Source organism: Momordica charantia (genome assembly GCF_013281855.1).
Source record: "Momordica charantia cultivar OHB3-1 chromosome 6 unlocalized genomic scaffold, Mcharantia_2.0 BLBB01000006.1, whole genome shotgun sequence".
NCBI classification, from domain to species: domain Eukaryota; kingdom Viridiplantae; phylum Streptophyta; class Magnoliopsida; order Cucurbitales; family Cucurbitaceae; genus Momordica; species Momordica charantia.
Window position 1 is genome coordinate 19286608 of NW_028275164.1, and position 13650 is coordinate 19300257.

A 13650-nucleotide genomic window follows, 5' to 3' on the forward strand; every position below is an offset into this window, starting at 1 on the left:
ATATTGTTATTCTTTATTGTCTATGCATTTTTCGTTAGGAGTTTGTCATCATAAAAAAGGGGGAGATTGTTGGCTTTTTGACCCTTAATCTCAAATTAATTAATTAATTAATGTTTTGATGATAACAAACTTAATTTTGTTATTTGACAATTTCAGTATTTTGAAGTGTCCACAGCGTAGAGCTCGATATGCCAATTCCAACAGATTTTGAATTACCCAAATTAGAGATCAAACACAGAAGTTACATGGAAAGAATTGGAAGGAAAAATACATGTGGCGATGACGTGGTGGCTAAATCCTAGGTAGACAAATAGAAGAGGACATGTGGCGAACAAAAATTTTTAGTTTAAAAAGAAATTAGAAAGAAAAAGAAAAGAAATAGAAAAGAAATAGAAGAAGAGAGAGAAAATAAATGAAAATTAAAAGTAAAATTAAAAATTAAAAAAAAATCTTACCGTTAAGTAAAGTTAAAACAAAAAGAAAAAAAATTGGAGTTATCCTAGAAAATAGCCGTTGCAGAGATAAAAAAAAAAAATCAGACGACGTCAACGATGGCGTCTGCACGCGGGAACTCCGACATCGGCTTGATTTCCGACCCAAACGGCGATGGCGCATGACCTTTCTGCAGCGGCGACGCTTCTTCTGCGCGAGACCTCCCCTGGCGACCTTAAATCGGACGACTAGCATGCATTTGACTAAAATCCGGCAACCCCGAGCCCAAATTTACGATGCCCAGTGTGTTTGGTGACGTTTTCCAGCCGACCGACAACGTACGGTATTGACCCACACCTGTTTGAAGCTTGATTCTTGATACCCACTTGTGTTTGAAGCCAAATCCAAGACACCCAACCCCTTGGGCATCCTTTCGGCACTTGCCCACACACAAACGAAGGTTGATTTGAGTTACCCACCCCCTCCTGCATTGTTTTGGCATGGACCCACTCCTTTTCAGACTCTAATCGGAGTTACCCATCGCTTTTCAGCATCGGACCAGCAAGCACAAGGCCATTGGAGCTTGGTTTTGGGCTCTTGAACATCCTCCGCGTTGACCCACTCCTAACCCAAGAGGTTTTAGGGTGAGTTAGTAGGTAACAGATTGCCTAAACTTAGTTTCGATGCAAATTAAGTGTTTCTAGCATGAACTCTAATCAAGTTTGGTTGCTTTTGGACTTAGGAACCATTCGACAAGTTTAGTAGCGCTTTGGGACTTTGTTGGTAAGTAGTTCTTACTTAGGGGATGTTTGTCGTTTGAATATGTATGAATTCTTTGGTGCTTTCGGTGTGTTTATTATTTATTAATATGTCAGTTGATTGTGTCTTTGTGAATATTGGCTAATGATTACAAGTAGTTTGAATGAAATCATGTTGGTTCTGGTGGTTTATAACTGATTTGCTTTGCGTTGTTGGATTTGATGCTTAGTGGTATTTATGAAAGCATTATGGATTATGAATGGTTTTATCACTATATGGTTGTGTTCATAAAAGCAAACTGAAATAATGTGGGAGAAATATGTTGTGTTGCGCATGCATGTTGGACATATCCTTTCATTTTTAGCTTACTGTTTTTGGTTCTGGAAGCATGCTGGTTTTATTGTGAGTTGAGTGCTGCATGGGTCATGGCCTAGAAAGTATGTAGTAGGACTCTGGTGAGAGTTTGGTCCTTAATGAAGTGAATGAGTTATGTTGTGTTCTGATTACTATGAAATTTTTAGAGTGTTAGATGCGTATATGGATATATGTCGGCTACGTCTCTTTTATGAATTATCTGCGTTATGGTGTGTAAAGCATGCTGAGTGTTGAGAGAATGGTGTCCTCGTGATGTTGGATGGCCATGTCTGGATGATAGTGACATAGGTTTTGTGTATAACGTATGTTCCATTGTTTTGAGATTATTTCTGCATGGATCATGGCTGATAAGCATGTAGGTCTCTGGTGAGAGTTCCGGGATGTAGTAAAGTAAATGGAGAACTAACAGGGCCAAAAAAACTGGCACGTCACTAGTTGGGTATCGAGGCTCCAGGTGCAAAGGTTGGGGATCGATACCCCAACTTGGTAGAGATGAGTGTCGAGGCTCCGGGTACAAAGGGTCGGGGGTCGGCACGGTGATTCTATTTTGTTGAATTAGTTTTGGGTCTTGATGTGGTGGCGGTCAAGGACCAATACATTGAGTAGTTGTCGATACCTTGGGGATAAATGTCAAGGGTCGATGCACAGTTCAAGGCTTTGGGAATAAATGGCAAGGTCGAACGCCAAACTTCTATAGATGAGTGTCGGGCCTTGGGGATAAATGGCAAGGGCCGATACGATTGAAGGAGTTAGACTTGGGGAACTAACATAATGTGATGCACAGTTCAGAGCCTTGGGGATAAATGGCAGGTCGAATGCCAAGCCTCTGTAGATGAATGTCAGGCCTTGGGGATAAATGGCAACGGCCGAAACGATTTGAGGAGTGAGACTTGGAGGACTAACATAGTGTGATAGGTTAAGAGTTGCTTGGAGGCCCCAAGGACCAATACGTTGAGTAGTAGTTGAAGCCTTGGGGATAAATGTCAAGGTCCAACACTGAGCATCGTAGAGAAGTGTCGATGCTTTAGCTACGCGAGGTCAGGGGTCGGTGCGACTCGAAGGAGTAAGTCTTAGAGGAAGGTAAGTATTGGGGCCTTGAGAAAAAAGGACAAGGGCCAATATGTTGCAAGGTCATCGATGCCTTAGCTATGCATGGTTAGGGGTCGGTGCAACAGTTCGAGGCCTTGGTACAAAGGTCAAGGAATCGAATGCCAAGCGCTGTAGAGAAGCGTTGGGGCCCTGGGTACAAAGGTCAGATGTCGATACGACTCGAAGGAATAAGTCTTGGAGGAATAGGAAAGAGAACCAATGAGTTTAGAGAAGTGTCAATGCCTTGGATACAAAGGTCAGGGGTCGATACGACTCGAAGGAATAAGTTTGAGAAGGGTCGAGGCACTGAGTACAAAGGTCAGTGGTCGATACGACTCAAAGGAGTAAGTCTTTGAGAACCAGGAAACAACCTAGTGAAATGAGGTGCGAGGTTGGGTTTGGCGTGTAAGTTGCATGTTCAGATGTGTTTAAGTTTTAATTTTGTAAAGCATGATGATTTGTTATGCATGTCGTTTGAACTTTCTGTGATAAGCATGTTGTTTGTGTTTGACCGTTCAGGTATGTACTGCTTACTGGGTACCGTGGTTGTACTCACCCCTTCTTTATCTCCCCAGATTTTGCAGGCAATAAGGTCATTCACGGGAATGGTGATGGTGAGGAGGAGGCTTGACCGGAAAGACCATTAGTTGTGCTGCGTGAATTTAATTTCTTTTAGTTAGGATAGTTGCAGTTATTTCATCTTGTAGTTTAGTTGTTAGTGGTTGGTTATGTTTAGGTTTATGGATTGGAGGATGTTTTAAGTTGTCAGTTCAATACTCTTTGGGACTCTTAGTTTTGTTTAGCTTTCCGAACTGTGGGGTTGTGATCTACTAAAAATAATTATTAATACATTTGGTCATGTTGCGTTGATATTCGATTTGCTTTCGCTTTGTTGTCATTCGAGATCTTATAATTCGTTTAGTGAATAGTTTTATGGTTGGTAAAGGTTTCTTTGAGAAGTTGGGATAAGGTGAAGTTATTAGTAGATGAATTATCTGTAAAGGATTTGAGTTTTGTTAAATCTTGAGTGTTGTGGATTATTTGTTTAAAAACTTGTAAGCTTTATTAAACAGAGTAGCGCAGCGGAAGCGTGGTGAGAATTTGTTATGGTCAAATTCTCTAGACGAGTGGTACTTTTTAGGTGGTTTTCAGTAACGGTCCCCATTTGAAATGTTGAAAATCCTGAGGCGTTACAATTATAGCCATAGATCATCCCTCAAAATGCTTCATATAATGGGATGCGATCCATGGCCGAGTTGTTTGATAACCATGATAGACATAACCAAGCTCGAGACATGGATGAGATCGACATCCAGAGCAGCCACAAAAGCTTTTAGAGCTTCTTTGTACAAGCCTTTTGCTTCACAAGGAACACCTGTAATGAGTTTAACAAGTTCTAAACACCAACGTTAGATGATTGAGCTAAAGACTATATTGAAACAGCAAGTAACAGAGTATAAGTCTCAATAGCACCTTTCAACTCATCCTGTGCAATTAGGAGCTTCAATTTTGTTTGAATTCGGCTTGATCCCATTCCTTCGTCTGATCCAGAGTTGCATTTATGATACTTTCGCCAGTAGTAACCAAGTTTTAACATTAGATCCACCTTCCAGTTTGAGGGACTACTCTGCCTCAGCTATCTTCACACACCGAAATGTGAACGGTTCCACAACCTTGGCGCATTTGAAATTAAATGTGGATGTTGCTTGTAATCGATCATCTACCAATGTGGGAGCCCTTTTTCAAGATTCAAATGGCTCTATTCGAATGATTTCTTCAAGTTTCCTTCTCATTCCCTTCACGCCTATGCTTGTTGAACTACGGGCAATTCTCGAAGGATAAAGGCAAGCTCGATCAATGGGTTCCACTAACTTCCAGGTTGAATCAGATTCTCTCAACAATTAGACTCATTCCAAGGGAATTTGTACTTTTGGAGATGTACTTGGTTGGCTAATGGACATAACAAAATTTTAGTTCTAAATTTCTCCTCCTCATGTCTCTCGATTGAGCAACAAGCTAGCTCATAGGATAGCCAAGCATGACCTTCTTCAAGCAGCACACACATTTGCTCCAACAATACTTTTCCTTTATGGCTCTAGCTTATTGTTGAGGAAGATTCTCTCTCAAATATAGTCAAAGTGGCTTGAATTTCTTTCTAATGCATTGCTTTTATCTAAGTATATAAATATATATATATACACCTAAATTTAATATTTATTCTATTTTTTCCCAAAACTTTAAAAATTATATATTTTGTTGTTAAACTTTAAAAAAAATTATTTTATGTTTTATGTAATTACATAACTTACCCTTTGGCCAATGAGGTCTTTCAACTACATGAATTTTTTTTTAAAAACCCTAAATAAAGCATTTGAAACCAAGATGAACGATTAAAAATGGGGAAAAACATTTTTGATAATTTAGGTTAGCACCCATTTTAAAAAATAGCCATTAGTTTTAATTTTACACATATGACTAAAGGGTATTTTAGGAGTTTTAAAAAATAGGGTGATTTTCCAACTTAACCAATTTGTATGTTTTTTCTTTTAGTTTTTCTCATATTCAACCATCCAACAAACTTATTTTAATTCAAATTAATTTCCTACATTCAAGGGATTTTAAGTTGTTTCCTAAATATATTATTTTAATTATTTTGTTTTCAATTTGAATTAATTTAAATGATTTTTCATTGTTCTATTGTTTCCCATCTCATCGATCTACCAATGTTTTACTGTATCTCCTTCTTCCAAGCTATCTCTTTGCAATAATTAAGTTTCATTCACCCTTTCATTTTCTTCATCAGACTTTGCGTCATCCTTTAAAACATTTGATGAATTATTAAAATTTGAATATCAATAAATGTATATACCAATTGAAGAATTATTAAACTTAGAAGGGCAATACATATATATATCACTATGCAAGTCAATTATCAAAATTAAAAGGTCAATAAATGTATAAACCAATTGAAGAATTATTAAATTTAGAAGGGCAATACATGAATTGAGAGATGGCACGGAGGACAAAAAAAGTGTGCAGATTCGTGAACAGGTGCCTTTGCAGATTGCACCTCTTTGGAATTTGTGAAGTCAAAAGTTGTCAAACCATATCCAAATGTGAAGCGCCTCCTACAGCTCATAGATAAGACCATTTGAAGCATGACTACGTTTTCTAATCCGCATTTAAGTGTCTAGAATGATGTGCAATCAAGTTTTAATTTGCATATCTTATTTTCTACAATTTGCATTAAGTAGTATTTTGAAAAACTTTTGGTGTTCTTATGTTGAACGACCATTTGGCCTATTTAAAGGCTTGTAATGCTCTTGTTATGGATAACTTAAGATTAAAACATATTGAAATTCAAGAACTTTTGTTCCTTAACACTTTTGGTGTTGCTTCTTTCAAATCTTGTTTTAGGTTTGATGTTAAACCGATTCATTGGATTAGTCTCGATCAAGCTAATTCTGGAGTGAGTCGTCTTAGGATCTAGGAGTGTCTATCGTAGATTCTAAGTCCGATCTAAGAGTGATTCATCTTCTAACCTTACTCTTGGTTGGAATCACTCGGTAAGTTAGTCGTTTTTGTGAATGTATGCAAGGATCCTAGAAGGACCTCTAGCTTTGTAAACACGAGCAACCTTCACGCTTATCATTTGGTATCAGAGCATTGGTCGACATCCTTTGGCCGGTTCTAGAGGTGAAATATCTTTACTTTATTTAATTTTATTTTTCTGTTATTTTCCTTTTTCGAAAGTAGTTTCTTACAAAGTGTAACAAGACATAACTTGTCTTGAAATTTTTGTATTTTGCTCTCGGATCATTAGCAAAGAAAAAAAAATTAGAAGCAAAAGAAAAAAAAAGGAAAAAAAAAACAGAAGCAAAAGAAAGAAAAAAAACAGTAGCAAAAAGAAACAAAAACAGTAGCAAAAAGAAAGAAAACCGTAGAAAAAAAAAGCATTCGAAGATCCGAGGCACACGAAAGGTTCTTTTCATTATGTTGTGTTTTGTTTAAATAATCAAGTTGTTTATCCTAAGATTGAGTTTCTGTAGTCTTAGTTTGTGAGAGTTGATCATTGAATTAGTTATATCAAGCTTTAAGCAAGATTGCACCAAAATTTAAGCCAACCCTTACATCTTTGACCTAGTACCAAAAGCCTACCCTTGAGTGATAAACACGAGTGTCCTTGAGTGAAATCTTGGTGAGAAGAGTGGTAAGGTCCTTATTATCATTATTATTGTTTCTAACAAAATGGCACAGGATGGAGTACCACAAGTACCGCAAGATCCTAACATGGTGATTCTTCAAGCAATTCAAGGAATGATGGAAATGATGATGGAAGATAGACGAGAAAGGAGAGCGCAACAACAAAGAGAAGAACGAGCCTTACAAGAAGATGATGCGTTTGACCTTGCTGAACAAGAAAGACAAGTTGGAGGAAGAAGAAATAGGAGAGGAAGAGGACGAAATAACTTTGCCAACATTATGCAACCGAGGAGATGGGAAAGAGTAAATGAAAAGAGAGATGGTGGAGCTAAACTCAAAATTCCACCATTTAGTGGAACGGCGGACCCCGATGCTTACTTGCGATGGGAAAGGAAGATAGAACGTGTATTTCATTGCTCTACATATAGTGAAAATAAGAAGATGAGACTTGTCATTGCCGAATTCATTAATCATGCTAATGAATGGTATCAACATCTCAAATCCGAGAAAAGAAGGAAAGATGAGGATCAAATAGAAACTTGGGAAAAACTCAAAGAAGCCATGAGAATGAGGTATGCTCCCAAACATTATAAAAATGATTTGAAAACTAAACTGCAAGCTTTGAGGCAGGGAACAAAAAGTGTTGATGAGTATTATCAAGAGATGGTGATTTTAATGGAAAAAGCACACATTCGAGAAGAAGAGGAAGAAACCATGTCTAGATTCCTTGGAGGTTTGAATCTGGAAATTGTTCATCATATTGATAGAAATCCACCACCTTACTTGGAAGATATGTATCACCATGCTATCAAAATTGAAGATCAATTGAGGAAAGAAGAGGAGCATTCCAAATGGAATGAATTCATGCAACCAAAAGGGAAGTTTGGTGCTGTCAAAAGAGTGAAGGCCGAGAGCTCCAATGCCAAAAACAATGAAGTTCCAAAGGAGGTAAGGGAGAAGACTAATTCTCTTACATGTTGGAAGTGCAAAGGGTTTGGACACATGAGCAAAGAATGTGTCAATAAAGAAGTCATGGTGATAAGAAATGGTGTTCTTGATTCAAATGATGCTTGTGAGAAATATGATGCAAAATTTGAGGAAGATTCTAAAGCACATGTTGATGAATTTATTGAACAAGATCGCAAAGATTCTGATTTTGATAAAAGTGAGTTCAAAGAAAAGAGAGAAAGAGAAAAGTTAAGAGAAAGGAATTCAAAGGAGAAAGAAGAGGAAAATAGCAAGATCCAATCCATTTGTCAATATAAGTCAAATCTTATAGCATTGTTGCATAAGGACCCTTACTATCAAGCTGACATATTTTATCCTAGTCTTTCTACTTTTCTAAGATTTTTGTAGGAAGTTCCAACTTTTCAATTCAAGCATGATCGAATACAAGAAACAAAGGAAGCTATAAAGGAGCCAAGAAGAGTTATCCTATCATCTTCTCATGATCTTGAGATTGTCTTACAAGGTAAGTATAAAATATATCTTGATTTTAAAGATACTAACTTGCTTCCTTATTGTGTAGGTAACCATGGACATAAGAAACCTAAGGTGAAAGGCATTGTGGAAAACTACTTATCCAAGAATTTGTATAAAGAATTCCATGGTCGAGAAAGCAGAATGTTATGTTGGAGAATGCAAATGCAAAGTACCAAGTGGAGGAAAAATAAATCCGAGCACAATTTCAACAAACCAAGTGATTGGGTTTGGAAGCACTTTTGGAAGGTACGAAGAATTTGTCCAAGTCCAAACATAACAAGACTAAGAAGGATGATATTACATGAAGACTTCAAGATTGCACTTCAAGGAAGTCAAAAAGTGGTGTTAACTCAAAGAAGGCAAACAAGAAAGGGCCATAGAAATTTTCAAGAAGAAAGAAGTGACATGTCCAACGAAGAAAATCATAAATCTTCAAGCTCCAATATACAACTCACAAGGTAAGGAACAAGTTGTTAAGGCTTATCATTGGACTAACTTGATTCGTTTTGATGAAGGAAATGAAAACCTTGATTTGAGGACAAATCCTTTTAAAGAAAGGGGGGATGATACGAATCCATTTGTGACCAATTACATATATCAAAGGAGCAATTATTACAAGAAAGGCAAGGAAGATTCAAGAGGCTTTCACACTGCACCTTCAAAAGCTTGTTAATGCACAAGAACCAACAAAGAGTTTTGAGCCCGAATTTATTCATAATGTTACTTCAATGAGTCAAGAAGAGAATGGAGCAAAGATGGCACGGGAAAAGTTGTCTATTTTGAGAGATGGCACGGAGGACAAAAAAAGTGTGCAGATTCGTGAACAGGTGCCTTTGCAGATTGCACCTCTTTGGAATTTGTGAAGTCAAAAGTTGTCAAACCATATCCAAATGTGAAGCGCCTCCTACAGCTCATAGATAAGACCATTTGAAGCATGACTACGTTTTCTGATCCGCATTTAAGTGTCTAGAATGATGTGCAATCAAGTTTTAATTTGCATGTCTTATTTTCTACAATTTGCATTAAGTAGTATTTTGAAAAACTTTTGGTGTTCTTATGTTGAACGACCATTTGGCCTATTTAAAGGCTTGTAATGCTCTTGTTATGGATAACTTAAGATTAAAACATATTGAAATTCAAGAACTTTTGTTCCTTAACACTTTTGGTGTTGCTTCTTTCAAATCTTGCTTTAGGTTTGATGTTAAACCGATTCATTGGATTAGTCTCGATCAAGCTAATTCTGGAGTGAGTCGTCTTAGGATCTAGGAGTGACCATCGTAGATTCTAAGTCCGATCTAAGAGTGATTCATCTTCTAACCTTACTCTTGGTTGGAATCACTCGGTAAGTTAGTCGTTTTTGTGAATGTTTGCAAGGATCCTAGAAGGACCTCTAGCTTTGTAAACACGAGCAACCTTGGTGCTTATCAGCTTTTGTTGGGACCTCTAGAGAGTGAATATATGTGATACTAAAGCACTTGTATCAAATTCGCATTTAGTGAAACCCACATTTGAGCGGAAGACTGGATGTAGCTTTTGGGTGAATCAGTATAAATTTGTTTGTGTTGCTTTCTACTTTCATTAACTTCTCATATATTATTGTGTGATTGACATTATTTATTTGGATAACTGTGGAAGGATAAATTCTTGGGTGCCTAATTTTCCAACGGCAATGTGGAGGCTTGATTGAAAGGTGTCTTTTTTTTAAAAAAAAAATATAATATGATTTATCAGTTTGTTTCAATGTTCTAAATATCGTTCATTAGACATCGCGACATGTCGACCGACATGTCGCCGTGTTGAAGGACTCGACATCGAATCTTAATGAATCATTCAAATATTTTGAGAATCTTACCTGTATTTTTGAATTCAAATATTTTTCAAAGAGAATTTTACTAACAAACCTAAAAAGAAAAATATTAATTAAATTAAAATCTAAAACAAAATTTAAACAAAAAAATCATTTTAGAAATAGAAATACCAAAATTTAAACAAGAAAGTCATTTTAGAAATGAAAATACTAATACCGAAGATGGAAACAAATACAGTAACAAACATGATGAACAAATACGAGCAAATACAGTAACATGAGCAAATACGATGAACAAATGAATAAATACGGTGAACAAATGAACAAATATGGTGAGCAAATGAACAAATACAGTAAAAAGCATGATGAACAAATACGGTGAACAAATGAACAAATGAACAAATGTCTATAACGTGAACACATAATGTTTATGTTGGTGACACAATTAACACAAAAAAAAAAATCTACCTCATTAGAAACTCATACGGTTACCCCACTCAACTTACAGCATTGTCAACCGCCTTGTTGTTCCACTGTTATATCTCTTGCTCCCTTGCTCAATTTCATCCACTTCCCGCCCCACTTACAGCTATGTCACCTCCACAGTTGTCTCCCTTGCTTAATTCCGCCCATTCCCTGCTCAATTCCCGTCCATTCCTGTTGTCTCCTCGCGATACCCGTTGATCGTGTCTCACTTTGTGTGTTGTTCTCTTTGAGCTATGCTATGTTATATTCAAATATATATTTAAAAATTGAGATAGATGATTTCTAAAATCTATGAGAGAAAGTATAGGAAAGAGAGATAATATAACAAGAAACAGATTTGAGAATGTGAGGGAGGGTATTATTTTGATTTTGAAAATAATAACTAGGGTAAGACGGTCAAAATCAAGTTTGTAAAATAGTTGGAAAAATCGGAATGTACAATTTTTTATTAACAAAATTTATTTCGCCATTTTTCAAAATCAAGTGATAAATAGGGACACCTTTTTGAGGTGGGATCGTTGGGATGGATGATACCTGCTTTTTTTTTTCAATTCTTTTTATTATTATTATTATTATTTAAACTTATACTTTTATTTCAATTTTTAATATTGGACCATTTTTATTTTGGTTGATTTTTTTTTTCAATTTTTTTCAATTTAATTACATAATTTTCAAACCTATAATATTTGTACATGTGTTTGTATATATACCAATATTTTATATTTTATTCAATTGCGTAACTAAACACTAGATTTGATTATAAATTATCAATTATCAATAAAACAACAACATTGAGCTTCAATTTATTAATTAAGATTATTTTCATCCATCTTCGTTATCTTGTTCCAACATTTCTATCGACATCGACATTGTTAAGGATCTCACATTGATAAAAGAAGGGACCTTAATAGACATGGGCTACTCCTCTCATTGTCAATTGGTTTTGAGATGGAACCCATGAATATTGATACATATTTTCAGACCTCGATGTTTTTATGGACATCGACATTTTGAACCTTTGTTTGTTTGTAAAATAATTTTGTGATTTAGTTTTTGTACCACTCATCTAAATTTGTTGTTTGAATCGATCAAATTTAAAATTAAAATAAATTGAACCGAGCCAATTACACGATATAACTTAAATTTTTTTTTCTAGGAAAAGAATTGGATGAACCAAGGATAAGACAGAGAAGTTATAGCCTATTTTTGAGCATTTACTGTTAGTGATGAAGACAGACAATGGACGATCAACCTGGACTTGATCTATTTATTACAAAATTTACAGTTTTTTTTTCTTTTCTTTTTTTAGTAAAAGGCCATTAATTTTTATAGCTTTTGTAATTCAAGACATGGCTATATAAACAGTCTTTCTCTCTTGTCCTCATCAAAAATATTCTATTCATAAACAAGAAGAAAAAGTTCACATCCATGGCTGTATCTCAAGTACATTTGTTTAGACTTTCATTCGTAATCCTTTTCTTTTCAGGTACATTTTTTTTGACGATCAAATAAAAACATTATTTAGGTTAAACCTCCGTTTTATTTATTGTATTTTAAAAGTATTCAAAGCCACTCAACCAAACTATGAATCTTATATTTTTTTAGAATGGTACACTGAAAACCTGATTGTTTTAATTGATAATGCATTATGAACAAAAAAGTATATTTGTTCCAGTATTCCAATTGATAAGATGTAGATTCAGCGACTTGTTTTTCTTTTTCTTTTCCAAAATTAGTCACTAGATTATCAATCCTAGGAGTTATTTTTGAATTGTGAAGGTAAATATAGTCTATTAATTGAAAAATGTTATATATGCAGGGGTTTACTCGGTCAACTTCTCCGTTAAAAACAATTGTCCTTTCCCAATTTGGCCCGGTACCCTTACTGGTTCTGGCAACCCACTTTCAACAACCGGGTTTGAATTAACATCCGGTTCGGCCACAACAGCGACCGTTTCTCCGCCATGGTCCGGCCGATTCTGGGCTCGAACCCAGTGCTCAACGGACGCGAGTGGAAAATTCTCTTGCGGAACTGCTGACTGTGCCTCCGGCCAAGTCACGTGCCGTGCAGGCGCAATTCCACCGGCTAGCCTCGTTGAATTCACCATAGCCCAAAACGGTGGCCAAGATTTCTTCGACATTAGCCTTGTCGACGGCTTCAACTTGCCCGTCTCGGTGGTCCCAATTGGAGGGTCAGGCGGGTGTGCAGCAGTAACTTGTGCTGGAAATGTGAATACCGTTTGTCCGCCAGAACTATCTGTCAAAGGGCAAGATGGTGCAGTTATTGCGTGTAAAAGTGCTTGTTTGGCTTTCAACACACCAGAATTCTGCTGCAGTGGCGACCATAATCAACCGCAAACTTGTCCACCGACGAAATATTCGATGATATTCAAGAATCAGTGTCCTCAAGCTTATAGTTATGCGTACGATGATAAGACTAGCACTTTTACGTGCTCGGGTGGAGCCGATTACGCCATCACATTTTGTCCTTGATATGTACTCCATTGGCGATTGGTCGAGGTGAACGTATAAATGAAAGGCTCAACATAATTCGATTATATCTAATCAGCCAAATTATAAATAAATATAAGAATATTTATAATTTTATATAACACTCGTCATTGTAATCAAGGATAGTTAAATCTAATTCAAAATATTTAAAAACAAACTTAATCAAAACAAACTAATTCTCTAAAGTTTCAACCTCCCTTTATTGTTAATTGGATTTTGGTTACCCAATTCTACAGATATTATATAAACTATTGATAAAATCTTATGACAAATCGATATCCAGTATTAACCGCCATACATATGAAGGAACCTACATAGAGAAAGTAAAAAGCTCTAATGCTCTCGAAAGAATAGTTTCACATACCTGAAAATTGAGGTGGGCGACTCTATTCCTAGGTGTTGAACTTTTGACCGTGGTTGAAGAGTGGTTATGACCGACGCGAAAATCACGGCTTGCTGTCGGAAAGACGATTATGTTTTTGTGATGTAGCTCATTCTTGTTGGCC

The 13650-nt window shown here is 36.3% G+C and overlaps 1 protein-coding gene across 1 annotated transcript; it reads left to right on the plus strand.

The window, feature by feature from the left end:
* The first annotated feature begins 12034 nt into the window (after positions 1 to 12034).
* LOC111023486 (thaumatin-like protein 1b) lies at positions 12035 to 13191 on the plus strand. The gene is made up of 2 exons (XM_022300940.2): positions 12035 to 12119; positions 12453 to 13191. The coding sequence occupies exons 1-2, from the start codon at positions 12062 to 12064 to the stop codon at positions 13124 to 13126; spliced, it is 732 nt and encodes a 243-aa protein (XP_022156632.1). The 5' UTR covers positions 12035 to 12061; the 3' UTR covers positions 13127 to 13191.
* The last annotated feature ends 459 nt before the right edge of the window (positions 13192 to 13650 follow it).

Coding starts and splice junctions, on each gene's coding strand:
- LOC111023486 (XM_022300940.2), top strand. CDS start 12,062: ATGGCTGTATCTCAAGTACATTTGTTTAGACTTTCATTCGTAATCCTT. Junction 12,120..12,452: donor CGTAATCCTTTTCTTTTCAG/GTACATTTTTTT, acceptor TTATATATGCAG/GGGTTTACTCGGTCAACTTC.